The sequence below is a fragment of the Spea bombifrons genome, chromosome 8, assembly GCF_027358695.1.
Source record: "Spea bombifrons isolate aSpeBom1 chromosome 8, aSpeBom1.2.pri, whole genome shotgun sequence".
Lineage (NCBI taxonomy): Eukaryota > Metazoa > Chordata > Amphibia > Anura > Pelobatidae > Spea > Spea bombifrons.
In genome coordinates, this window is record NC_071094.1 from 22,059,741 (window position 1) to 22,086,273 (window position 26,533).

The following is a 26,533-nucleotide window of genomic DNA, read 5'->3' on the forward strand; positions in this document are numbered from 1 at the left end:
CCAACAAACTGAAGTTTATTTAAAAAAAATGCTTGCATTTATGAGACTTGTTAAAATGTAAAAAAAAAATGTTGAGAAAAGGTATTTAATAACCTAATGCCTCCTACTTACTGTTAATCATCCAGTAATAGCGTATATATACTTAATGGGTTTTGGTGTCTACATAAGGAAATTACATGGGTCTAGACTCTTAAACGTATAGAAGACCCTACAAATGATGGATGATTACTATGAATATTAATTTACAACATTTTTTACAATTATTGTAGCAAGCTGTTTCTTTAAATGCTGCTAAGGGCTTAAAAAAGGTACATAGCGGATCTTGGCTGTTGCAGTTACTGCAAAAAAGGTAGCCCAAAACACATTGTGACATTTTTACAATTTTGTCATAAACACATTGTGACGTTTTTACAATTTTGTCATATATATATATATATGTATATATATATATATATATATATATATATACACACTGTATGTATGTATGTATGTATATGTATGTATATATATATATATATATATATATATATATATAGCTATGTATATATATATATCTATATCACAATTACATTATACTGAAACACACCCCTTACATTTGAGTAAGGAAAGCACACAGAAATACATCTGCAACCATCTAGTTACAGTAAGGGGATAAGTTTCTATTTCCTATGAGAGGATGGTCTGTGCACAGAGTTAGCTCTGTTAACCTGCAGCACTGCATGGCTGTGACAGCCTTCCTTGAAGAAGTTGAGTAGATGCTTCACTGCTCTCATACGCCCTCTTCTGATCATTTTCAGCTATTACAAGTATGTAGAGAAAATGGTTGTAGGTGTTTATTGAGTAAGCGCTTTTAGAACTATAAGAGGCTGGCCACCTAAAGAAGTACTATGTAAATCTAAAGCTCTAGTATATATATTTTTGGGGAAAAAACAAGGACAAGGAGCAGACAATTAAAATGCTGCATACCTGTACGTAGTACATACATTAGTATATGAGGTAACTGTGAAAGAGCACTTTTTAAAGGGACATTTAACATCTCAAAAACTATTACAAAGAATTATTCATGTTAAAGTACTTACTTTAGGGAGAAGCTGCAGTTTATGAGTTCTTTAAGATGCATTCTTAAAAAAGTTTTTTAAAAAGAAAAATACTTACCAGATGGACATCTCTCATCCAACATGACACCACATCCTGCGTGCCCATAAAAAAAGTATGCGTGGCTAGAAGGTCCTGGGGGTGACTAGGAAGCTGCACCGGGCCAGGCCTAGGGCAACCATCAATTAAATGCACCACTGTTTACATCCCAGGCCTTCTGATATGGTACTCAGGCATTTTGAGTGTACAAATACATATACATTGTGCAGTCTACACTAACAAAAATAAAAACCACAGCTCTCAGAAGTCGATACAGGTGAAATGTTTATTGCATTAAGATAGTGTATACGTTTTAATCTTCTACCTTTATATAATAAAAGTGTGGATTTCACCTGCATCTACTCCTGAGCGCAGATATTTTGCACCACGTTGGAGCAATGGGGTTATTTACCTAAGATTGGCACAAGGTGTATACATTGTGCAAGTAGAATTACTGAATAAATCCCAACTCTCCCCAATCAGCCCATGGTTGTACAATAATGCAGACCATTGTGGTTGAAAAACCACCCTGGCCCTAGGCCCTAGGCCCTAGGCCCCAAGCAGTTTTCTAGGATGCCTAACAAGTTATCTGTCCCTGTCCCACTAAGCTGAGATCTTGCAGTTAGCAGTGTGCCATGAATAGTTATAAACGTACAAGCAGCAGAAACACTGCATTTATATCTATAAACTATCTAACAGCGATGATACCATGCCCTCCAAGTACCCAGTTTTTGGGGGGATGGTCCTAATTGTCAGGTACTGTCCCATCTCTGACCTCTCCGGACCGGCCCACCAAGCTATGAAATGAATTGAGTCTTCAATCACAACCCCCACGTGGCCTCCTTCTAATTTATTGAAGCTGTGCATTGGAATATGGCATCATATCTTGGCATTCAGCTTACCCTAAGGGGTAAAGAAGCTTGCCCTGGCCACGTTGCCAAAAGGGTGACCTTGTTTATGTTACCCCTCTAGGATGGTCCTTTTTATTGCTGCGCTAATATTGGCTTTTAGGGTAAAGTTTATTAAATTTGATTTTGGTTTTTACTGCTATGTATAATAAATATTTTTAACATTTGCTAGGGAGTGTTTTCACTGATTGTGAATTAGTATATGACAAATGAACACAACCAGCTGTTAAAAGCTGTAACACAGCTGTCAGTAGAAAATAAGCAAGCATTCTGCTCTCCTGAGTTCACTAGGGGTGTAGAATTAATCTGTTATGATAACGTAATCCTCCCAACAAATCACTGCGGGGTGATTACAGAAACTCAAGCTCATATAACTTAAAGGGACACTCATGTCATCCTATGCACTGAATGGTCCCTTTCCATTCCTGTGTGGTCCCATTCCAAATGCACGGAGGGATTCTCACAATCCCCCCAGATGAATTTACCCCTTTCCCTGCCCTCTAGCTATTTGGCTTGCAGGAGATCTGTTTGGCTGAACACAATTACTGCAATGTGATATAGTCACCACTATTCAGCACCAGCACTGCGTCGGTGAGGTTTGAAAGAGTCCCCCTGTGCAGAAACTGCTCCCATTAAATTCAGCTGGAGCACTTTTCTACCAATGATTGGCATTGACACAACCAATCAGTGGCACAAAACATTGTCCTGCGGAGGAGGTATCTATAGTTTTAGTGAATGCATATTAAAGTACTTATTACTTAATAATACACAGTATTGATAAGGCTGCATTTGACACTACACTATCTTCTTCACATAAATATTTGGTTACTATAACTAATATAACTTCACTTTAACCAATGTGACTTAAATATACAATCCAAGTGCATTTCAGTACTGGACTGGGATTGCTGGTTTTGATAAAGCCCAACTGGATAATTAACTATATGAAGGGTTCGCTTTCCATGCAGTAGCCCCCCCAGTGATCCTGTTTTTATTCTATTTTTTCAAGCATTGTTTATAATAAATAAAGTACCCCCCTCCAACATTTTGTTACATAGACAGTACATTGTACATACCCTGGATTGCCTCTGTAGGTGTGAATTCAGCAGAACATCTGCAGAAGGAGAGCTGAGTGGTCCCGCTACATCTAACCCAACACGAGGTTCATTTAAGAAAGTGTATTTTGTCCCTCTGGAAAGGGAGGAGAAACATGCAGTCTAAGGTTGTGCGTAGCTTTTTCCCTCCCTGCATCTCTCCCAAAACTAATTCCAGATTCTCCCCTCACTGCCTAGCCAGCCCCCTATCCGCTGGGAACAAAGACTTTAACCCATACTTTGCCATACATAAAAAGAAAGTTAAAGGGGGTAAAATAAAGTTCGACTACGTCTATTTAACATTCATTCGTACAGCCCCACCCCTAACATAATACAGCTGGAAGATATAAAATTCAGATGTTTGGAGAGTGTTAGGGGATGCAGAACAGTTTACTTAGCTGAATGAGAAAAAAATGGATATTGCAATATTAGCCCAAGAGGCTTCTGAGGCCTGTAAAGCTTATGTAACTTTATATCGTTTTCTGTGTTGGCTCAATTAAAAAGTATCAATTTAGCCAAATGAAGCTATGAAACTGCTGGATCGGTTTTTATATTGTAGCCTTCATCATATTCTCACATTCAATTGCTATGGCTTATAACATAGAAATTCTCTAGAAAGCATTTTCCACCTTCCATTCCTCTCACTCCTGTTGATCAGCAACCTTTCTGTCAAACTATTTTGATCACCCTTTACTCTCCTGCAGAGCAACTTTGTTGCCCACCTCTTCATCTTTTATTGCCTGTGCTGCAAAAAATATGTAATTTAACACTAGATCATCATTTCTTGATATTTCTCTCCACGTGAGTCGCTTCAGGTCAAGAATTCCCTCACCTCCTGATGCTACAGAACCTCACAACGACCTCTTCCCTCATAGATTCTACAGTTGTTTGAAGAACATCGGAAAGCTAAAAAAATTAACTGGTCTAAATCTTCCTGAAAACACCTCCTAATTTGTAGAAATTCTTCGCATTGAATAAATAAGTTTTACACCTTTAACCACTGACCCTTTAATTTTAGACTAAGGAGGGGGTTTGCAAAAGGAATATAGATTCCACTGTCTTCATTATGTATTATACATGTCTCCGAACATGTCAGTTATCCAAATAAAGACACCTGTTTTGGGGTGTGTGGCTAGAGGTAGGGAGGGCCAGATGTAGAAGTTGGCTAGGTCAGAGGTGAGGCTGAATAGCCATCTTGCTGCACTTAGAGTTGTGAGGACAGGCATAGGGGTTATATGATGTGCCATGACATGACCGTGCAGTAAAAGAGCGTCCGCTTGCACAGTGTTCCAGCGGCTATAAAGAACATCTTCAGGCAAGGTAAGGGTGTGAAGTATGAGAGATACAGTAAGGTGTGATGGAGTGACTACCTGGGACAGCGGCACAGCACCTGAAAATTGGGGCTATCCTGGAAAACTAGGACCATTGGAAGGTATGATTATAAGGGCCTAACCCAGGCAGGTTTGTCACAATAGAAAGATGCACAGGTTGTCTTGTGAAATAATCACAGCTTTATTCTAAGTGCAGTTTTATGTTGAGACACTCAATCCTTAAAGGGTTGCATAAACCGCATGGGCATTTCAAAAATATACCACACAGTCAGTGGCACATGTAAAGAAACCTTTTAATTGTATTACTAGCCCTGTTCTTAGATGCATGCATACCCCACCCTTAATTATACCACGGCAATGATTACAACTTAAACAAGGGAATGTACCCACCAACAGTTTTTAAAGAAAGATTTGTTGCCGAGAGGATCTTGCCTCACCCTTAACTATCATCTGATTTGTTTTAAAGGCCGATATTGGCCTCTCCCCTAAATAAATGGCCATAATCCCTTTTTTTTTTCAGGATGTGCTAATTCCTCAATATACTGTAATATCCCTGACCGTATTTGAAAATACAGAACTTCTTGTACCAGAAGGCTGCATCTGCCCTGCATAATGCATAGTTCAATCTGTGACGTGACTGACAGAATCTTACGGATTCATATTCTACAGCGCTAACCATGTTCTTCTTGCAGGAGTGAAGTTAGAGAGTTAAAAGTGCAACTCTCCAGTCAGCTTAACAGCAAACTCCATATTTAGTGAATACTATGGTTTCCTTTGTCTTTAACATATATGGTACTTTCCTCCCATACTTTAACACCCTTTGTGTATTAAAAATAATTTTAACCCCTTTACCGGTTTCTATCACATCACTTGTTTCATCTTTCTTCAGAAAAAATATTTTGCTTCACATATCTTCTGTTAAACATGCTTGTTTATATGCACAGAGGTTAAAAAAATGTATGACACAAAGACATCTAACCGCTAAACATTTTGGAGCTACAGCGCCCTCATGTGGTATTTTCTATACCTACAAATCACATGAATTTTTTTTTTTATTGCACATTATTATTATTTATAGGGCCAACAATTTACGCAGCGCAATACATATATTCAAGGGGTATGACAAGACGAGGTTTGACTGACTAAGACAAGCCGATACTTTAGGTGGAGAGAACCCTGCTCGCAAGCTTACTACCATGTATTATAATATTCTGTAAGGTAGCATTGAATGTAGCATCATATGGATCACTCTGAAAGTGATATTTTTCTAATTTATGTGACCATTTGACTTTCATTCATTCAAAAATAATTATTATATTTATTGGGAAAGTTAGGGAAACTAGCTAGCAGAGAATGGGTTATATTATGGTGCCAACGGGTCTGTGAAAGGAAACGCTTTATAACTGATAACACTATTTGCAGGCACTGGCAGGAATTCCTCTGTCATTTTTTTAACACCTCTGCGGTTCTCCCCTCCCTTCCATGGAGTGAGGTTGTTTTACATGGGGCTGTCACAACATCCCGGGGGAGGGGTTGTTGTTGCACAATGTAGTGTAAGCTTGAGCTAGGGGTTGTAGTATGTGTGTGCTGTGCTTGGAAGAATCAAGAGTGTTCCTGGAGGATCAGATTTACTGCGAGGACTGGGGTTTGTGAGTGGACATGGAAAATACTGGGGAACTGCCTGGGTGAGGATGAGCCATCCTACCTACTGGGGCCACATCTCCCCCTAATGGGTGATCAGGCTTCCCTGTGCGTCACTGCTTCATTGGTAGTCTAAACTAATGGAATGGAGCCAGTTACTCAGTAATATATCTGAAAGGCTGTAAGGCAACACTATGTGCTGATCTTTTAAGATTATTTGTGGAAAACATGGCTGATGTGGCCACCATATCACCCGGTGCCATATCATGGTCATATGGCGGTTTCCCGCATTGAGTACAGAGGCTGCCCCGCTAGCTGGGTTCAGGCTAACTAACATTACATCTGCAAACAGAAGCACTTTATATTTACCTGGAATCTACCTCACTAGGAAAATTGAGGTGCAATGTATGGATTAAATACTCAACAGAAAGATATTGCACATAGTATATTTCAGAGCAATATATATTTTATGAACTGCACCTTTTATCACACCTGTAAAAGGGAGTATGCACCAATTTCGAATTTACCTGATTTGAATTTCTAGCGCAATATATCTTCATCAACTGCACCTTATTCAACGTTTACGAACGGAAGTACTTTACATTTATTTAGATTCTTATTTCATTGCAATTTATACTTCAAGACATCTTTACAGAATTGCACCTAATTTTGCACGTGAACTACATGTGAACTACACAGACTGCATCGTTTGCACCTTCCCTTGTAAGTGCAATTTTTAATGTTGTTTTGCTGCTTTTTTCGCTGCTGTTACTTGCAAAGTTACTGTACCACTGGTAAATGGTAAAGTATCTATTTTTAAGGGAAATCCAACTGGAAATCAGAGCATGATTGTGGCACACATGACACAGCATGCAATGTAAAGGTATAACTCCTTATGTTGCAAATAGTGTCTAATATCTTAACACCAGCCACATATTTTGCTCAGGCTAACAATGGCTCAAAGTGTCTGAGGTCTGTCTATGAAAAGTGACATTTAATTGAAGCGAACACTAAATCTACTGTCTGTAAATCATGCTGAGAAACAAGAACTAAGGGACACTTACACTACCATTCAAAAGTTTGGGGTAACTTAAAAATGTCCTTGTTTTTGAAAGAAAAACACATTTTGTCCTTTAAAATAACATGACCATTGTAGCTGGAAACAGCTGATTTTTAATAGAATATTTTCATTAGTGTATAGAGGCCCATTATCAGCAACCATCACTCCTGTGTTGAATGGCACGTTGTGTTCGAGAATCCAAGTTTAAGTTTTAAAGGCTAATTAAGCATTTGCAATAATGTTATAGCTAGAATTTTCATTGTTTTCCATGAAAACAGCTCAGTGACCCCAAACTTTTCAACAGTAATGTGTGCATAACTTTAAGTAGGTTTTCCTGCATTTTGCTTCAAGTAACAAAAACCTACATTGCTTGATACTCCACAATAAAAATATGCCACATACAGAAAACAATGGTACTGAGGCAAACTCATAGTGGCCACTCTTCACCACTCAGAGATTCATTCAAATGTTTTAATATGTCCATAAAGCTCCATGTATATTTCACAATGGATGTCAACCGAGGAAAAGAGAGATTGACATTCAATGGCTTCAGCGGGGATGCAAATGGTGGTGGTCTGTATCTGAAGCATGGCTGCAAGAAAGGGGTGAGGGTCCTGACTGCTCTTGGTAGGTGAAGGACACATTAAAGTGGTCAGGGGCAAGTCTACTAAAGTTCCTTCCATCTCTATCCATTGTTTGAAGTGGTAGATGCTCATGCAACTATCTGCTGTAAGGGCCCCAAGCCTCTTTTATGCCTCCATAAAGGGTATCGTTCAAAACAAAGTGTACTATAGGTGTGTGAGGGGCCTTTAGAAACCCTGCAAGCTGTAAGATTTAAATCTTTTACTTGATCTTTACAGATCAAGTAAGGGGTGATAATGTAGATATTGTATGTGGGGTCAGTCTATTTAATTTGAAACCTAGCTGCCAAGGCCACAGACCAGGCGGAAGTCTTAGAGACGTTAATTATTTCAGAATTAATATATTTGATTTGTGGATGTATAACAAATACCAGCATATTGTCAGCATACACCATAACTTTATTCTGGTGAGATACGAGTCTCAGGCCATGGATGGTGTTACTTGCACAAAATTGCCTCCAGGAATGGTTCAATCATCAATGTGAAAAGGAGAGGAGACAGAGGACAGCCTTGATATTTTCCCCTTCTAATTTTCCACCGCATTTTATGAGGATCTACTCTCTGTGATCTGTGTATAATGCTATGATTTTCAAATATTACACCATCGGCATTAAGGTAGCAAGCATAAGTTGCCAGTCAAAAACCTCGTCTGCATCTGTAGTAAAGTACAAAAGTTGTTGGCTAAAACACCTAGCCGTAACAATCACTGTCAGGTTCCTGTCAGGTATCTCTTGCAATTGTCTGGAATGAATGTAACATTATCTGTGTGAACCTTATCCAGTATGGAGTTACAAACCTTGAAAGTGTGGTTTTAAAGGCCTTATATTATGATAAGCACAGCGGTCTTCTTAGTTTGCTATGTTTTCATGGCCTGATAAAGCTCTTCTACAGTAATTGGGTATTTCAAAAGTAGAGTTACCTGAGGTGTCAGCAACCAGGAGGTGCAAACCTGGATAAATATTGTTTTTTCTTAGATCTAACCTTAGAAATATACTTTTCATAACATTCAGGCAAGCCAACCGACATATCTATTGCCATATTTGCAGAAGAATCACCTAGAGTGTAAGAAGGATCAATGACTCTTATGGTTCAAAAGGTATCCTATTTATCTATGGGATAATAAGAGTCCCTGATACACTGGTTCTGAAAAGATGAATTAAAACCCCCAAGTCATCTTTTTCTGGAGTGGAATCAAAAGCTATAGTACTTGTTATGTCCTGTCTACCCATTGTACAGCGCTATGGAATTTGATGGCGCTATATAAAACAATAAATAATAATAATAAGAAGAAGAAGAACCAGGGAGTGATTACATCATGTGGCAGGGCAATGAGTGTTAAAAAGCCTCAAGTTAAAACAACATCAAATAGTCAAGTTTGGAGTGGCATTTATGTGAGTAGCAGTATGCATAGTCACAAACTTCAAGGTGGAATGCCCACCAGCAATCAACCATGGCATAGTTAGCTTTGCTTGCAGATAAATAATTCTTTTTAAGAATATGCATTGTTTGATGGCGAGGCTGCATAGGAGAGTAATCTAAAGTAAACTAGCTCAGACTGCAGCCATTCAGGCAACAAATTAATCTCAACAGTTTACTATATTATGTATTATTAGCAAGTAGTAAAGTAAAGTAAATCCTGATCCTAAACTAAAACTTTGCTTATGAATAACTTTAGAAAGAGACGGTTTCAACTGTGCAGATAATAAGGGAGGATCAAGTAATGGTTGAATCATGAAAAGCCCTTAGGACATCACTGTGGGGACAAGCAAACAGCCTCTTTCTACAAGCCCCCCCAAAAAAGCATATATTTAGGTCAGCAGAAAAAAAAAGTTAATATACCTGCTTTCTTTGATTCTTGACAATATAATACTCACAGATTATCGAACATATATAAATGATTGCAGTTCCATCCACAGAAATGTACAATAATGGAGCAACGTCTAATCCATGAGGACCTCATTACTGCTAGAAGCACAGCTGCAGCCACTGGCACTTCATTGAAAGTAAACCAGTGTAACACAGAGTCAGTGATTGGGGAAAACCAAAAAATAATCCGCCCTACTCGGTTTCATAGAGTCCTGAATAAACCCACAGTGTATCTAATAAGGATGGCACATGTCTACACCAATACATTCTGTATCTCGTGTTCCAGGCTTAGGGCCAGAAGATCTGCAAGAAGGAAATATGGGTAGTGAGTTACATAAAGGATTTTCATACTTACAGAAAACACAAATGTATCAACCCTCTGTTCAGTAAATCCCCAGTGTTAAAAAGATTAAATACATATTGTATGTGGATTGATGAAATACAAATGTTGCATGCCCTATGCATTAAATATGGCTCTTAAGCGCAGCCTATATTATACCTATTATATAGAGAGTCTGTGTTTAGTCTCACTAAGTACTGTGGGTAAGCAGCTACCCAAGGTTTCCTTACTGCTATTGATGGGATGCATTCAAGCTAATATTACAAATGGCTTCTGTTGTTTCATACAGATCCAGTTCTATTAATGACTTTTCTGTGGGATAAGTGGACCAGTGTCCTACCAAAGCCTACCATGAAATACCATAAGCAATCTTTTGCCTTAACCGTCATAAAATGTACCCAGGCTAGTCAATGCTATTATATAATCCCCTACCAAACATTTTATTGAGTATCACCCTAAGATATATAATCAATATGGAATTTGAAATAAATGACATCTATGAATAGCTCCCAAGTGTTCCAGTTTACAGGGGCATGCTAGACCTAGTTCATGTAACATGCATTTTGGAGTTTATTTTGTGTAGACTTCAATGTTGTCCAGCCCTATTATGGGCTTCATAAGACTAAAGCAGATTTCTTCTTGGCTCATTAAGACTGGCTTTATGTCTGCAGATTTGGATTTAAATTGAGGGGTTGCTATTATGTTTTTCGATACAATGTATGCATCCGGCTTAACGTATCTTAAGTTTTGTGTTATCGTTTCTTTTTAAGGAGAACACCACAAGCAAGATTTTTTACACAACTACCGTATTTGCTCGATTATAAGACGACCCCGATTATAAGACGACCCCCCAAAATCAAAATATTAATTTAGGAAAAAAACAAAAAGCCTGAATATAAGACTACCCTATAGGGAAAAAGTTTTACCAGTAAATATTAATTAATGTAAATTATTTTCATGTTTAATAAAAGCTATGATTGAGAAAAATATATTTTTTAAATTTCCTTTTATTTGCCAACCTGCCCCCCCCAGTTATGCCACTCTGCCCCCAGAAATGCTTTATACCCCCCTATTTGCCACTCTGCCCCATGATATGCCTTATACCCCTGTATGCCACTCTGGCATATAGGGGGTTAAAAGGCATATCATGGGGCTGAGTGGCATATAGGGGGGTATAAAGCATTTCTGGAGGTATATAGGCATATCATGGGGCTGAGTGGCATATAGGGGGTTAAAATGCATTTCTGGAGGTCCAGAAATGCATTTTAACCCCCTATATGCCACTCAGCCCCATGATATGCCTTTTAACCCAGCATGTACTGGCTGCCTTGGCTTGATAGGAGTGTGATTGCTGTTAGCAGTTTGATATATATATATCAAACTGCTAACAGCAATCACACTCCTATCAAGCCAAGGCAGCCAGTACATGCTGGAACCTGGGGATGATAGCAGTGGGATTACAGCCTCCATATGCCATGCTACAACCCCCACCCCCCTTACACATCCATGCTATCACACACACACTCACACTCATTCACAAACATTTAAATACTCATTCATTCCCTTAATCACACACACTTCACACATACTCAAAAACCCTCCCCCACCCCCTCACCTGAACTGCAGATCTCCCACTCGCAGACTTCTGCAGGGGACCGGCTGTAGCAACTTCTCTGGCCCCGCCCTCAGAGGAGGGAGGGGGGAGATAGAGTTCTGTGAGGACGCTGCAAGCTTCCTGCCCTGCTTCTAACAGAAGAGACGCTGCTCGCGACCGGTAAGCAGCATGGCGCCAGCATTTTTTTGGGGTCTGATTAGAAGACGACCCCGATTATAAGACGAGGGGTATTTTTCAGAGCATTTGCTCTGGAAAAAACCTCGTCTTATAATCGAGCAAATACGGTATATCACATTCAATAGCTTAATGGTTTAGAGATGAATAATCAAACAATGACCTGCAACATTGACAAGTGTTCCAAACATGCTTCAAAACCGCTTCACTGTAGTGCAGTTATATGGTCTTCTTTCCCACATAGGAATTTCAGGTGTTTTATGATTTGAATCAGTTGCTCAAGCAACTTTTAAACATCACTCTTATAGTGAAGATTTAACGGCTGCAACAATGAAAAAAGGTAAGCTCACTTAGACTCACTGGCCACTTTATTAGGTACACCTGTTCAATTGCTTGTTTCATCTTGTACAGCGCTGCAGAATCTGTCGGCACTTTATAAATAAAGAATAATAATAATAATAATAAAATAGCTAATCAGCCAATCACATCGCAGCAACTCAATGCATTTAGACATGTAGACGAAGTCATGACAACTTGCTGACGTTTAAACCGAGCATTTACAGGTAATGGTCCGAAAAAGAGAAAATATCCAGTATACGGCAGCTGTATGGACGAAAATGCATTGTTAATGTCAGAGGTCAGAGGAGAATGGGCAGACTGGTTCGAGATGACAGAAAGGCAACAGTAACTCAAAAAATACCATCTCTGAACGCAAAACACGTCGAACCTTGAATCAGATGGGCTACAGCAGCAGAAGCTCCTGTCAGCTAAGAACAGGAAACTGAGGCTACAATTCGCATAGGCTCACCAAAATTAGACAATGGAAGAACGTTGCCTGGTCGGATGAGTCTCGATTCCAGCTGAGACATGCAGATGGCAGGGTCAGATTTTGATGACTACTTCCAGCAGTATAATGCACCATGTCCCAAAGCTCACATCATCCTAAACTGGTTTCTTGAACATTAAAATGAGTTCACTGTACTCCAATGGCCTCCACAACCACCAGATCTCATTCAATAAAGCCTTTGGGATTCGCATCATGGATGTGCAGCCGACAAATCTGCAGCAACTGTGTGATGCCATGATGTCCAAAATGATGTCCATGATGGACCAAAATCTCTGAGGAATGTTTTTGGCACCTTGTAGAAAGTATGCCACGGAGAATGAAGGCAGTTCTGAAGGCAAAAGAGGGTCCAAACTGGTACTAGCAAGGTGTACCTAATATAGTGGCCAGTGGGAGTATGATAGAGTGGGTGTTTTAACTAGAGCCAAATTAAACATAACATCAATCTCCCCCCTCCACCAGACCTCCTGGCATACATGGCTCAGCTCACATGATAACCACATGAGCTAGGCTACTGATGCATTGTAAATAGTAAGGGGCATTTAACAAAATGCACTATAGGCACCATATACATACCATGACATAGATGCTTGGGTGAGAAAGCACTTGGCATTGAAATCCCTGTTGGGCCATGTGAAATCATGTTTACTAGGAAGCTTTTTCTTTGGCAAAATCATCCTTCGTAACACTGGGCAACAATTCACTATTTACATGGTGCCTACTAGGCCTGAGTAGAGTTTTAGCCTAATAGGGCAATTTCACATGGAATTTTTGTCAAAGAGTGTGGGAACATGAATTACTATTAGAATAAAACACAAATCCCACAGATATTGTCAGTGTAAACTACTGGAAATTGTGGAATGGGTACAGTTTTTTTCATCAGCTTGAGCTCTCTGGGGACACTAAAGAATATTTTCTGGAACGTTTTGAAGGGCTGTGAGAATTCCCAGGCTAAACAACATTTAAATGATTGTCCCATGAGATGGATAATGGAGAGATATGATTGAAGCTCTTAGAACCAGTTGACCAAATCAGTTAAAAGGGAGTAACTGTTGAAAAGAAGAGGTTTTAGAAATTAAAGGAAATAAAAAACAACGGTTATTAAGGACACATTGGAAAGATCCACCAATCAGCTTAAAGGGTATTGTGGGGTTGATATAAGGAGCCCAATGGTGAGCTGTAATTAGGAAAAATATAACTTGCTAAAGGGTGAGGTTCTGAGGAATCAATAAGCTACACAATACAGTTGGGAGCAGCTGTATGAGAATATGATTACAAAGAGCTAAATGTTTACTCTGAAAATAACCCACACATCCTGCAGATTAGAAGGTCATTAACAGAGTCATGGAACTCATACACATAGATATCCCAAGACAGATTCTGTCCTCCACCTTACAAATTGGCATAAAGCCCACTTGAAACTCATGAAAACAGTATCCCATGACTAAACATTAACACAATAACATGCTCTATTGAGTCATACTAGCCTCAAAAAAACATGTTGGGGGGAGTTGTGGTTTTAACTCCTTCAATTCACTATTCATAATGAAGGGCCATCACGAGCAAATAGATCCAGCAAGATTGGCTTGTCCCTGTATATAATGCTTAATGCAATGGGTGAGGAGATGATGCATTATACAGGATCAGCCAAGCTCTCCCTGCAGCAGAGGATTACTAGAGTTAACCGGTCATGATGTATAATGAAGACAAGGAACTGAAACACACCTCTCCTTTTAGTATATAGATAGTATATAGTATATTGTGCGTTGACAGACTATCCATACGTGCACAGCAGTTGCTGGTGTATGCGTTCCAATATGTAACTCAAGCAATAATGCATGCATTAGGTAGATAGCACCAGAGATAACCTTAGGGCAGAGTCAGCAATGATTTGGTAAAAATGAATTTGGGGTATGCTATTCATAGTATAACAAAATGGTTATTCTACTGATACGTTTTTTCCCCCCATCATATAAAACACTGTTTATAGACTAGAGATTCAGCAACATTTTATGAGATTCAACTCCTTATCAATAGCAAGTGGTCACACTACCTGTCAACAAGACCAGTATATTTATATACGTACATATTATACGTACATATTGTTATGTCAATATTTAACCATAGAGAAATTAATATACAGACACATCCACATATCAGTTTAAATATATATATAAAATACAGGAACAGAATACAGCCTTAGGGAATGACCTAAGGTACAGTGCCTGTACTTTCGAGCCATTGTAGGCATGTATGACAGCTTGCATAAAAATAAAAAAAAATAATATTAGATACATAGAATCCTTCTCATGAGTTTTCGGAGGGGGGCTCTTTCCCCACCCTTGAAATTCAAAGAGGCCCACTGGAGAAGCAGCAGAGAAGGGAGAAACAGAAGGCTGTTTAGGGTAGGTTAACTAGACATAGAGAGTAGAAACACCTGGTAGTCAGGGGAATGCAACAAAAAAGTTTTTATTATGGTAAACTGTCAGCTGTCAGAGTAGTTTGGTCGGCTCTCTCTCTCTCTTTTCCTCTCCTTCTCTCCTTCACATTTCACTCTACCTGGGCAGACAGTTTACATGCTGCAGACACAAGGTAGTTTATTTTAAACATGGGTGAACACAATAGGAATTGTAGACTGGGGTACTTTTGGCCAATCTTTACAACCTCACCTATTGTAACCTAAAGTTTTTATGTTGCGCATGTACACACTGGTCTGTTAGCTACTACTAACATGGTTGTATCCTTTTACTATTAATGGGTAACATTTGCCAACACATTTATGCAATAGGGAGGAGATATTGGGGTGGGAGAAGGGAAAGGCGGGGAGGACAATACATGGGCTGCAAAATTGCAAATTAAATTTATGAGAATTCCAAAGGTGTGGCCGTTCCCAACAGATCACAATTATGAGGCAGTAAGCCAGCTAAGCAATCTGGATGTGTTTTCCATGCTCATTTGGGGATGTTTTGTTATCTCCACTTCACACAGAGTTACTTTCAACTGATTAAAGAGAAATTGTGATCTTTGGAGTGTTTGCCAAATAAATAAAACTACCTTTTACCTAAGCTTTTTTGTCACCACCAGTGTGATTGTTTTATAGATATTTGGGTTAAGAAGAAATACTCATATCAATTCTAGGAACAATTAAGACATTTAGAGGGTTTCATCTTGAGCATAAAATACAGTGCGTTGTCAAAAACCTGGTTTTATTTCCTTTTGATCCAATAAATTTCCTTTGTATGCGGACCAAAGGCTGCCATTGTTATTAGTCATGTGATATTTTGGTGACCTTCCCTGCTCCAACACCACACTAAGCTTGGTGTTTGTGCAGATGCTATTTTTGCCATCCCTACATTGACTTCCATTAGCCATTTTTTTACCATATATGATAAGGATAAAGGTAGTTGTAGATTGGGCTAAACTAACAGAGCTAGAATATATACCGAGGGCTAATATGCAGCTGCTGGACAGTCAAAATGTTCAAGCATTGTACTGTAAGCAGCCCCACTGTCATATCTGAGAACTTTCTAAGATTCCCACACAGACATGATTGGGCGCTTCCATTGGTTTTTGAATGCCTGATAAGGTATATTATGTATTCTGCAAGAGTGAGGCTTGTAAATGTCTTTATATTACCTAGACAAAGACAGTGGTGGGTTTTGTTAATTTTTGTAAACTGTATTAAGATAACACAGAACATAAACACTATGGTTACCATATTTCCAAAGAGAGTTCCCAATCCCAATCCATCAGTTTAAAAATATAAACATACAAAACTGATCAATACTATTTTGTATTAAGGATTACAAAACACTATATTTTCTGTGACACATTAAAATACATAAATCGACAGCTTACAACATATACATATATATATATATATATAATCCACACTGTTTATGGGTGTTTGAATGTTTTTAAACAGCATTAGATGCATTCATTATTTAGTTTCACATTAGTATATGTTTGAAGAACGTTTCCTAGGCAGGGAATCTTAGGAATCTAAGCAAAAGTGTTGCTTATCGATGACCTTTAACTCAACAATAAATACATTACCATAACTATTAAGTAAATAATCCCCAAGATGGAGAAATGAATCAGAAGACTTGGACCTGAAATAAATGTAGTTGCAATAGAATGGTCAATAAATGTGTTCTTAAAATGTATGTTATTAAGGGACACCCTTTAAAATGTCCCAGACACCCCCACTAAAGGAGAATGCATATCAAAGTACTCCGAATACCTTATTTTCCAACATAAAAAGAACAAAATAAAGAAGCTGCTGATGTGGTATTTTGCTGCAGCAGTTTCCCTCTTCTATGGTCCAATATGCTGCTAATCAGGAAAGGGTTCCTATTAAAGCCAACAGGAAAGCTTGCTGATCACACACACACCAGAGTCTGAAAAGACTACACTACCCTTACACACACCTGCCCATTAATACGCATATACACATGTACTGCCCTTACACATGACTGCCTTTACACATATATACACACACACACCAGCTTACAAACACACACATATATACACATACACTGCCCTTACACACACCTGTCCATAAACACGCATATATGCATACACTGCCCTTACACACACCTGTCCATAAACACACATATATACGCATACACTGCCTTACACACAACTGCCTATTAACACGCATATAAACATACACTGCCATTACACACGATTGCCCTTACACACACCTGCCAATAAATACGCATATACACATCCATTGCCTTTACACACGACTGCCTTTACACACATATACACACACACACACCAGCTTACATACAAATACCTGCACTGCCCTTACACACACACATATATATATATATACACATATACTGCCCTTACACACACCTGCCCATTAACACGTATATACACATACACTTCCCTTACACTCCCCTGCCTTTACACACACACACCAGCTTACAAACACACACACATATACACAGCCCGTACACCCCTTTCTCCCCATCTCTTTCTTTTCTTATCTTCCATCATCTTCTATCTTCCATCCTGTGGTGGGAGTGCAAGGTCTGTCACTCCAGGCCTCTGCTTTAGTGATCCCTCATCACTATCAACCAGCTATTGATGCAGAGCACCGGGGTGACGCCAGATCCCGGCGCCCTGCATGATTTGCATCATATAGATTTGCTAATGTTTTTTAGGGGCTTTGTGGTGAATCACATTGCTGGTAGAAAATATCAGCCCTTTTTAAATATCGTATAAGAAAGAATTACTTTTTTTCGGAAAGTAAATAAAACACACAACTAGATCTGATAAAGAAATTGATATATAGGCATCCCCTTACCCACATCCAGACTGGGACTCCGTACCGGTGATCTCAGCAGTTTGTGGTTACAGAGCACCCAGTACATGGCTCCTGTTCGGCGATGCATTCTTGTGATTCTCTTGTGCATTGAAAGTAGTTCCTCCTCAAGCTCTTCAAGGAGTGATACTGAGTGAAGGCTTATATCAGAGAGCTGCAGAAGTAGTGTTATCAGGCAACGTACATGTGCATCTTGAAATTCATACACAGGAACAGCATCACCTGGAATGGGTGACACATGTTTGTATTTGAGAGATCTTGCAGAATGGTTGCATGTTGGTTTTGGAGCATCACTGAGCAACACAAGAGGCAATGCGTTTCTGAAATAACCTGGCGTTGGTACCAATGTCATACCATGTTTTGGATTTTCTGCACTCTCTCCATGACTTTTGAAAACAACTGGACTCTGAAGCGTTCGTTTTTTTGATGCCCCAAGTAAACTTTGCAGAAGGTGGTGATTTCCCCAGGGTGACTGTGGGCTAACGGTTCTTTTATAAAAAGGCATTTGGTCCAAGTATGGGATGAAATAATTTATAACATGCACATAGTACAAACACATCTATTCATAGTTACAAAATACACTCCTTGTATTCAAATCTTCTTCAATTATCCAGATGGTAAAATAAAGTGCAGATGGATGCATGTATCAAAAATCCTTTTCCACAAGCTTGCTTGCTTAAAGCTATAGTTGAGTACATCCAGTGATCCAAGACAGAGATGTGCACAGATAAAGTGAAAGGCTCGTCTCTGTGATCTTGGTCATGTTGTCTTGTTTATAGGGGTGCATTGCCAAGCATTCCAGGCACAGATAAATCTAATATCCCATATCCTTGCAGGAACTGATATCACACTTCATGCAGCCTCTTCCTCTAAATGGTAGGGCTTGTAGTATGTGGGATTATTAAACGTTATAGAGGTTTGCAGATTCCCAGACTAACCAATCTCCACCCACTGTACGGATGTTACAGTAACCTCTTCAATGCCGGAATTTGAAGCAACCAGACACGGAATAGGTACTGGTGTTTCACTTTAGCAAGTTTTTGAACACAGCAATGAAAAATTCAATCGAAAAACACTTGCCTATGAATTAACCTGTTCATTACCCTACAGATGTACCAGTATGTCCATAAAAAGCAAGGCAGTGCGTCCTTTAGAATGAACCAGTATGTCATGTCTTTGGTGGCAGGGATCTCTCCCTGCTCTTACACAGGAGATAAGGACAGTCTAAAGACAGCCTTGGATCTTTATATCTATATATATTAGTGTAAATGTAGCATTTAATAATTGCCCCCCCCCCACTTTGGTCCCTGTTTCCCTCCCCAAAATATGAAAGCTGGAGACACCACTGGATCGCACACATTCAAAAATAAAAAACTGAGAGGGGCCTCAGTGATGTCATGGTGACCCTCTACAATAAAAACGTTTGTGGGGTATTCCTGTAATAAGGGGACGTAAAACATAATTTGGGTCATTGTTCAGCAGCGGAACCTACTTTGTATAAGAAATCCTAAGTGAGTGCACAAGATGTGTTTAGATTTAACATATTGGCACTTTGATTTAAAGTGTTTCTATGGCATCAAATGAAAAATTGTATGGGCACATGAAAGACTGTACTAAAGGGGTTCACATGCTTATTTAATTTTACAGCACCCGGGGCTTTAAGCCCTTAAGGACCAGGGCCGTTTTACACATTGTGTCTTATGACTGTTTGGCACCGTTTCTTTGCATGCTGCTTCCAATAGAAGCAAATTTGGAGCAGTCGGCAAAGTTGGCGACATACCCGTTATGTCATTGGCGACAGGTTATTTATGGTTATACAGAAGAAAAGTATTAAAATGATACCATTTATTGGCTGTGTTTAATTGCGCGCTTTCAAGACCAAGTTTTTAGGTCCCTGCCTGGTCTCAAAAGCTCGCAATTAAACTCAGTTGGCCAATAAATGGTATCATTTTTAACTATATACTTTTCTTCTGTTTCATCAACATCTAACACGGTACAAAACCTTTTTATTGTTATACCGCGCCAAATTCCATAGAGATGTACAATGGGTGGACAGGACACAAGTAGTATGTAACATAACAATTTGACTTGAGACAACAGGTGAGGAGGGCCCTACTCAAACAATTAATCATACATCTTTACATGATGTTACGTTAAAAAACACAGGTAAATGTGTGTGTGTGATAGACAGCCTTATGCAAAGTGAAATGTATTGTATTACAATACAAGTTGCTCAAAACAACCTAACTCAAGGAAGCATTAGTTACATATTGGCTTGACACATTTAAAAAGGTCACCATTCAGGAGCGTGTCAAATGCTACATTTTACAGATTCCTGCTTCTAAAATCCATATGATGCATTTGCACAGTAAGAAGGGTACACAGAAACCCACCTCATACAGACCATTAGGGTAGTTAACTTCTTGTTTGTTCCTCGAGGGTTGGTCTACTGACACCACACCATTTGGTAGAAGCAGAACAAATTTACCTATAAATGTAACTTTAGAAAGAGGGCTCTTTCTGGAATTTGTGCACACCCCAAATACAAAAATATGTTCCATGGCAAGTCTTGTTGGTTTAGTTATAGTTAATACTTGAGAGGGGCCTGACGCCAAGAACAAAGATTGTTCCATTTCCTGGTCTGAAAGGCTAAGAGCTGAGAATCGAGTCCCACAGGAAGTTATGTGAATCAGTACACCAGTTTCCACTTTTCAGGACTAAACACTAATATATTTAACACCATCAGCCTGTACAGAAATAACCCTGTGAAAACCAGTTTCATGGTACGAAAGTATGGGGAGCCCATTTGGCATGACTCCAAAATGTTTTATGCTTCGTAAAATACAGTGTTAGTGTTATCTTGAAACCAAAAGACATTACTATGCATACTTCATGAACACTCAGTGCTCCCATTTAAGTCACCAATGCAGACAACTGAATGTCAGCAAACAACCAATGCTCAGAAAGCATGTATGTGATAGGCAGCTGCAACATCAAGAGTAAAAATTCAAACACTGAGCGTGTGCAAGTATACCGATAAATGCTTCCTGCTTTAGGTTGAGACAGCTGGGGAGGCATTAAACTAGTCATTTTCTAACTAGAATGTTGTCACAAATGTGCATGCAATAAAAAAGCAAAGCAATGGAATCAATGCAAAACAGACTCCAATAAGCACTTGATATGAATATGGCTGGGGTTTTCCTTTAAGCAGGGTCAGCCATGGCAGGCTTGAGCCCAATTCATTAGACCTCAACTAAAGCATATTGGTTCCAACACCACTGGCTTGCTTCTAAGTACCAACTCACTTATTTCTAAATACCAATTAAACTCCAGTGTATACATTTTCTTTGCCCACTGTTTAGTAATGAGTACACAATACAAATTCAGACGTCAAATATTTACTGGACAAGAGATTTATTTTGTAAAGAATGGGGAGATGTGTTTAACCACTGGTTTGCTTGGCTGCCAGCCTCTTGTCTCTCTCTTCGGCAATGGTTAGGCGGATACCCTTTCCACGGGGCAAGGAAATCCAGGGCTTGTTTCCCTGCAGGAGGAACCAAAATAGTGTTTAATAGTCATGCTGTAAAAGGGTTAATATTGCTGCATTGCTTTGTCTCCTCACTTTTGCATACCATGTCACTGAATCCTGGGTTTCTCCTAAATAGAATACTATGACCCACTGCCTGTTACTATCTTAGCCCGCTGAAAGGTAGTTACAGCGCAGACCAGGCAAGAGCACTTACCATAAACTATTCCATAGATCAATTCATAAAGTTAGACTACTGCAAGCCTACTTTCTGGGTACCCCAATATAAAATCTCAGCTAAAATTATACATTTGCAAAATGGGTGACAACGGTGAAATGTTGCTCTCAACACTCTACAGATTACTACGCATTAGAAAAAAAAATCATTTCATTTGAAATTTATGAAAGACTATTTAAAAAAAAAAAACACCCTAACAACTCACTTTGCCAATGACGAAAATGTTGGACAGCCTAGTGGCAAAGCTGTTTCCGTTAGCATCTTTCACATGGACCACATCAAAAGAGCCAGGGTGTCTCTCTCTGTTGGTGATAACACCAATACGACCCAAGTTGGCACCTCCAGTCACCATGCAGAGGTTACCTGTGGGAAAAAGGAAAAAAAAAATATATAAGTTTTACAGAGTGCTGAATATACCAACCCAACGCACAGTACTTAAAAGTACACAAGGGTTTAAGTTTTAAACATGTCAGTTTATACTGACTTATTAGGCTTGTTAACAGTTCTAAATAAGCTAAAACAAAGTATCTTGTTCAGTTAAGTTTGAAAAATGCAGTAAACTAAACCAGCCTCATACTCACCGGTATCAAACTTAATGAAGTCTGTGATCTTTCCAGTTTCAAGGTCAATCTGGACAGTATCATTGACTTTGATCAGGGGGTCTGGATAACGGATGGTACGGGCATCATGCGTTACCAAGTGAGGGATGCCTTTAGTTCCCACCCAGGTCTTCCTTACTTTGCACAGCTTGTACTAGAAAACAATCAAACGAAATGTCATACCATTAAGGCACTACGTTGATGCTCCAAACCACAAGCTTAAAATGTATGCTTACAAGCTCTTCAGTTATCCCAGAAACAAAAAGCCTACTTAAATATGCTCCCTGCATATGCATTGTAGCTCACCTACAATAGTCCTTAGGTGACAAGGTAGTCACACTTCTATGAATGCCATAATAATGCTAAAAAACTCACAGTAGAAGAGGCATGTGCAAATAGGGCACCATTTCACACCTCTACTATACCTTTTCACAGTATTGTTGTTGAGCGATACGGGAGTAGTGATCCACGAATGTTCTTTATACTTTAAATATTTAAATAGACTTTTCATATTGTTTTATGGGGAAAGCATGCTGATGTTCTGCGATAACAGCGTTTGTTGCTACAGTAACAAGCTCTCATAAAAAGGCAAAAATTAGAGCTGCCACTGAGAAGCCATCCATAAGTCAGGGAGCAGATCCACCTTTAACTGGACTGTTTTAAATGATTGCTCAGTGGAGGGAACATAATGGTACCCAAGTACAGTTCTACAATATACAGTAGCTGGCACACTACAGGTTAAAATAAAAACTCCTATCACCTCCAGTGGAAAAGTCTTTGATAATGTGGGTTCAGGTCGAATACCTATATAAAAATAACTTAAATTCTTAGCTGAGGTTCCCTATCTTTATGCCAAGCCTACCTAGACCATATAACTGAACAGGCTATATTTTTAATACAATACTTGGTTACATGAGTTCAAAACTTTTCTGAACAGACAAAGCGTGTACACCCGCTACTGGCAAGAATATAAACATAGCTGTTGAGTTCAAAAGCTAAATAGACCAGGTACAACAGTTTCTTTTGCCCAAGGAAACTTGGTGGATTTAACTTTAGTTCTTGGGAGAATAGCTGTACAAAACTAATAAAATAATCAAATTTTTAACCAGCTGAAACACTAATCAAACTAAAAAGTCAACATCTACCCTTCCTAATGACATTGTGTAACAATGTTTCTCCTTGGTATCAACATATCGCTTTTAGCCAGGTTTGGCTTCACTACTTCAAACATCTAAAGCTTACCTTAGCCTCTTCAGCTGTGATTCTGTGCACTGCAAATCGGCCTTTGGTATCATACACCAGACGGAAGTGTTCACCAGTCTTGTCAATGCTGATGACATCTGTGGAATGATTGTGTGGTCAATTACTATACATTAAACTTAAACTGGGTAGTTACAAGGCCAAATTAGGACCCCATTCTAAAACCTTTAGTCTGGTGTTACGCATGGACATATCCAGATTAACCAGCCATTTTAATTAAGTTAGTTAGGCAAGAGATTTAAGACTGCTTATGCTCTAAGAAACCATTTAAAGCAGGAGCATTTATACTTTAAATGAATGTACATACAGGCCGACTAGATGTGCCAAATGGTTATAACCTGCTGTTAAACCACGTTACACATGAATATCCCATTATAATGAGTGCAGCCTACACAAAGAAAAATATTGGTGCACAGTAAAGAATGATGTTACACCAGAATGTAAAGCAAGAGTCAACACATTTGTAACTCAAAACTATCTTGAGAAGGCTTTTAAGTTCCTATGGCAACAACCAAACTGTGCCTGGTTTTATGCCACAAAGGCTACTCCTGTGAGAAATTCTGCTGCACAGAACATTGTTTTATTTCACTTTCTGCTTATTTTTATCTACAACCCAGAAGGCTGCTATTGTTGACAATTTCTCTCCCTACTCAGATACCACACTGAGCTGATCTATTATGGAAATGCTACCAAGTGCTGCTTGTACTATGGAAGGTGCAGCTAAAGACACTATGCAAAAATTGGAACTTTAAAAACTCCAAATGCTTTTATACGATACTAGCAAGCAGATTTTTCACCATATGGGCAAAAATAAGAGGTACATTTATGAAATGTTTGCAGTATAGGTGGAATGATGCCTTTAGAAAAGTGTTGAGTGCTCCCATTGAAGAATTGTTTTCCTTCTGAATGCACTGTTGCTTTTCAAAAGTTTTCTATTAAGAGCTTCAGTCTTCAGATAAAAAAAACCCTTGCAGTCCTATCAACTTCCTATTTTCTAGGATACTTGTGTTAACAGCACTTGGATACAATGCAGCCCTGCATCTTACAGCTTCTAACTTACATTAAGGAGAGAAAAGCTCTCAACAGAAACAAAAAGCATAAGATAAAGTAACATTTGCCAGGAAAACTAAGGAAAGTGGGCACAAATGTGGGGACGTTACACCCCCCCCAAAAAGGAAGGTATAGCAATGCAGAAATGCACTCTCTCTGAATTACATGGAGAACAGTAAGGATATAACAATCTTAGACGGCATCTACCACCTATCACATAAATGTAGCATCCGCTCTTACAGCAATTAACTACTCACCCATGAATCCTGCTGGGTATGTGATATCTGTGCGGACCTTGCCATCAATCTTAATGAAGCGCTGCATGCATATCTTCTTTACCTCATCCCCAGTCAAAGCATACTTCAATCTATTCCTCAGAAAGATGATCAGGGGCAGACACTCGCGAAGTTTGTGGGGACCGGTAGATGGACGTGGCGCCTGTAAAGAGAAGTTTATTAATATGAAGATACAGATAACTAACATATGGGCAATTCAGTAGCGTACATAAAAACACGTTATTTATGGAACAAGGCCGCATGCAATTGTATAAACATCAGGATAATAGCAGCTTGAAGCCACATTCATTTTACACTTGCAAGACTTTATTTCATTGCAATGACAGCATTACAAGAACTTAGCAAAAGATTGAATACATATATAGGTGCAATCAATATTTAGATACTCACAAAGACTCCAGTGAGCTTATCCAGCATCCAGTGCTTGGGTGCTGCGACGCGCTTTAAATGCTTCTTGGGTCCGCGAGCCTAGAAAGAGAGAAAAAAAATGCACCGTTATATAAAATAAAGTATCTTGCACATGCCAGTTACTTAAGCAAATGTAGCATCCAAGGCATAGACTACTATTCCCGTCCTACTTAAACTTTACTCACCATACAGTAAATGGTTGTATATCCTATATCCAAAGATAAATCTAAGGTGAAACTGGACAGCACTGGGCTTTTATGTGGGCTAGAGAGTCCTGTTTTAGTTTGCCATATTTATAAAGAACTATGAACACCGCCAGCAACATGGTCATAGAATAACCCACCTCGCACAGATATATTAGGCCCCTACACAAATGTTTAAATAGTATCACCCATACACGAAAGGTCTTTCACGCGGCACACGAAACACATGACTACTTAATACAAATCGCACTAAATAAAGGCGTAAAGAATAAGGAAACGCATCTTAGCACACATGTAACCAACATGTAACGCAAGCAGTAATTGGAGGCAAACTATAAACCATAAAGTGCTTTTATTTCGCAAAACCCCACATTAATACATAATCTGCCGTGTCGCTCAATAACCAGCACGAAAGTTTGTCGCATCCATTGCCCGGCTACTACGAGGCACCCAAATGCACTCGCGGCCTACTGGTCCCTCGTACCGATCTCTTCCCGGTTAAATCCCTCCATTATGGATAATCCCTCAATACTGCTCAAACACAGACGCCTGAGTCCCGTACTCCATAACTATATGATAGTAAGGGCCGAAAACCACAATATCAACGAAGATGGTGATAGATTAAGTTCAGAGAAAAGCAGAGAACAAGTCTCACCATGGCTGCGTCTGCAATGGAAAGGACCTCCTCCTTCCGGAACCGCCGAGTTAACAGTGCGCTGCAAACGGAAGGCAAGAAGGGACATACTTAAACCGTGTGTTCTGTATTAGTGTGCTGCACTCTGCTGGAAGGTAGGTAGTATTGCATGTTTCGTTCTCGCAAATCGATTGCTAGATATATTTTATAGCACAAGGTCATGTTGTATTTCACATTAATGTCCACCCGCTGCTCCTCTTTGTTGTTGTCTGTTTTTATATGCACAGAACTATTTTGGTAAGTAGACACAACAGCGAAAAGTCCTTATATACCAAA

At 39.2% G+C, this 26,533-nt stretch overlaps 2 protein-coding genes across 2 annotated transcripts in view; both read right to left on the reverse strand.

The window, feature by feature from the left end:
• NHSL2 (NHS like 2) overlaps nt 1-18,534 on the reverse strand; it is a 69,596-nt gene extending 51,062 nt beyond the window's left edge. The window contains exon 1 of the mRNA XM_053472527.1: nt 17,966-18,534. Coding sequence (XP_053328502.1) covers nt 17,966-18,488 — 523 coding nt within the window. The 5' untranslated portion in view covers nt 18,489-18,534. The remainder of the gene's footprint in view (nt 1-17,965) is intronic.
• A 2,846-nt stretch (nt 18,535-21,380) lies between these two features.
• Nucleotides 21,381-26,298, reverse strand: RPS4X (ribosomal protein S4 X-linked). Its single transcript, XM_053472763.1, has 7 exons — nt 26,219-26,298; nt 25,343-25,420; nt 24,914-25,094; nt 23,589-23,686; nt 22,329-22,500; nt 21,953-22,110; nt 21,381-21,527 (listed from the first exon to the last, which is right to left on the reverse strand). Exons 1-7 carry the CDS (start codon nt 26,219-26,221, stop codon nt 21,426-21,428), a joined length of 792 nt encoding a protein of 263 aa, XP_053328738.1. The 5' UTR covers nt 26,222-26,298; the 3' UTR covers nt 21,381-21,425.
• Between the last annotated feature and the right edge of the window lie 235 nt (nt 26,299-26,533).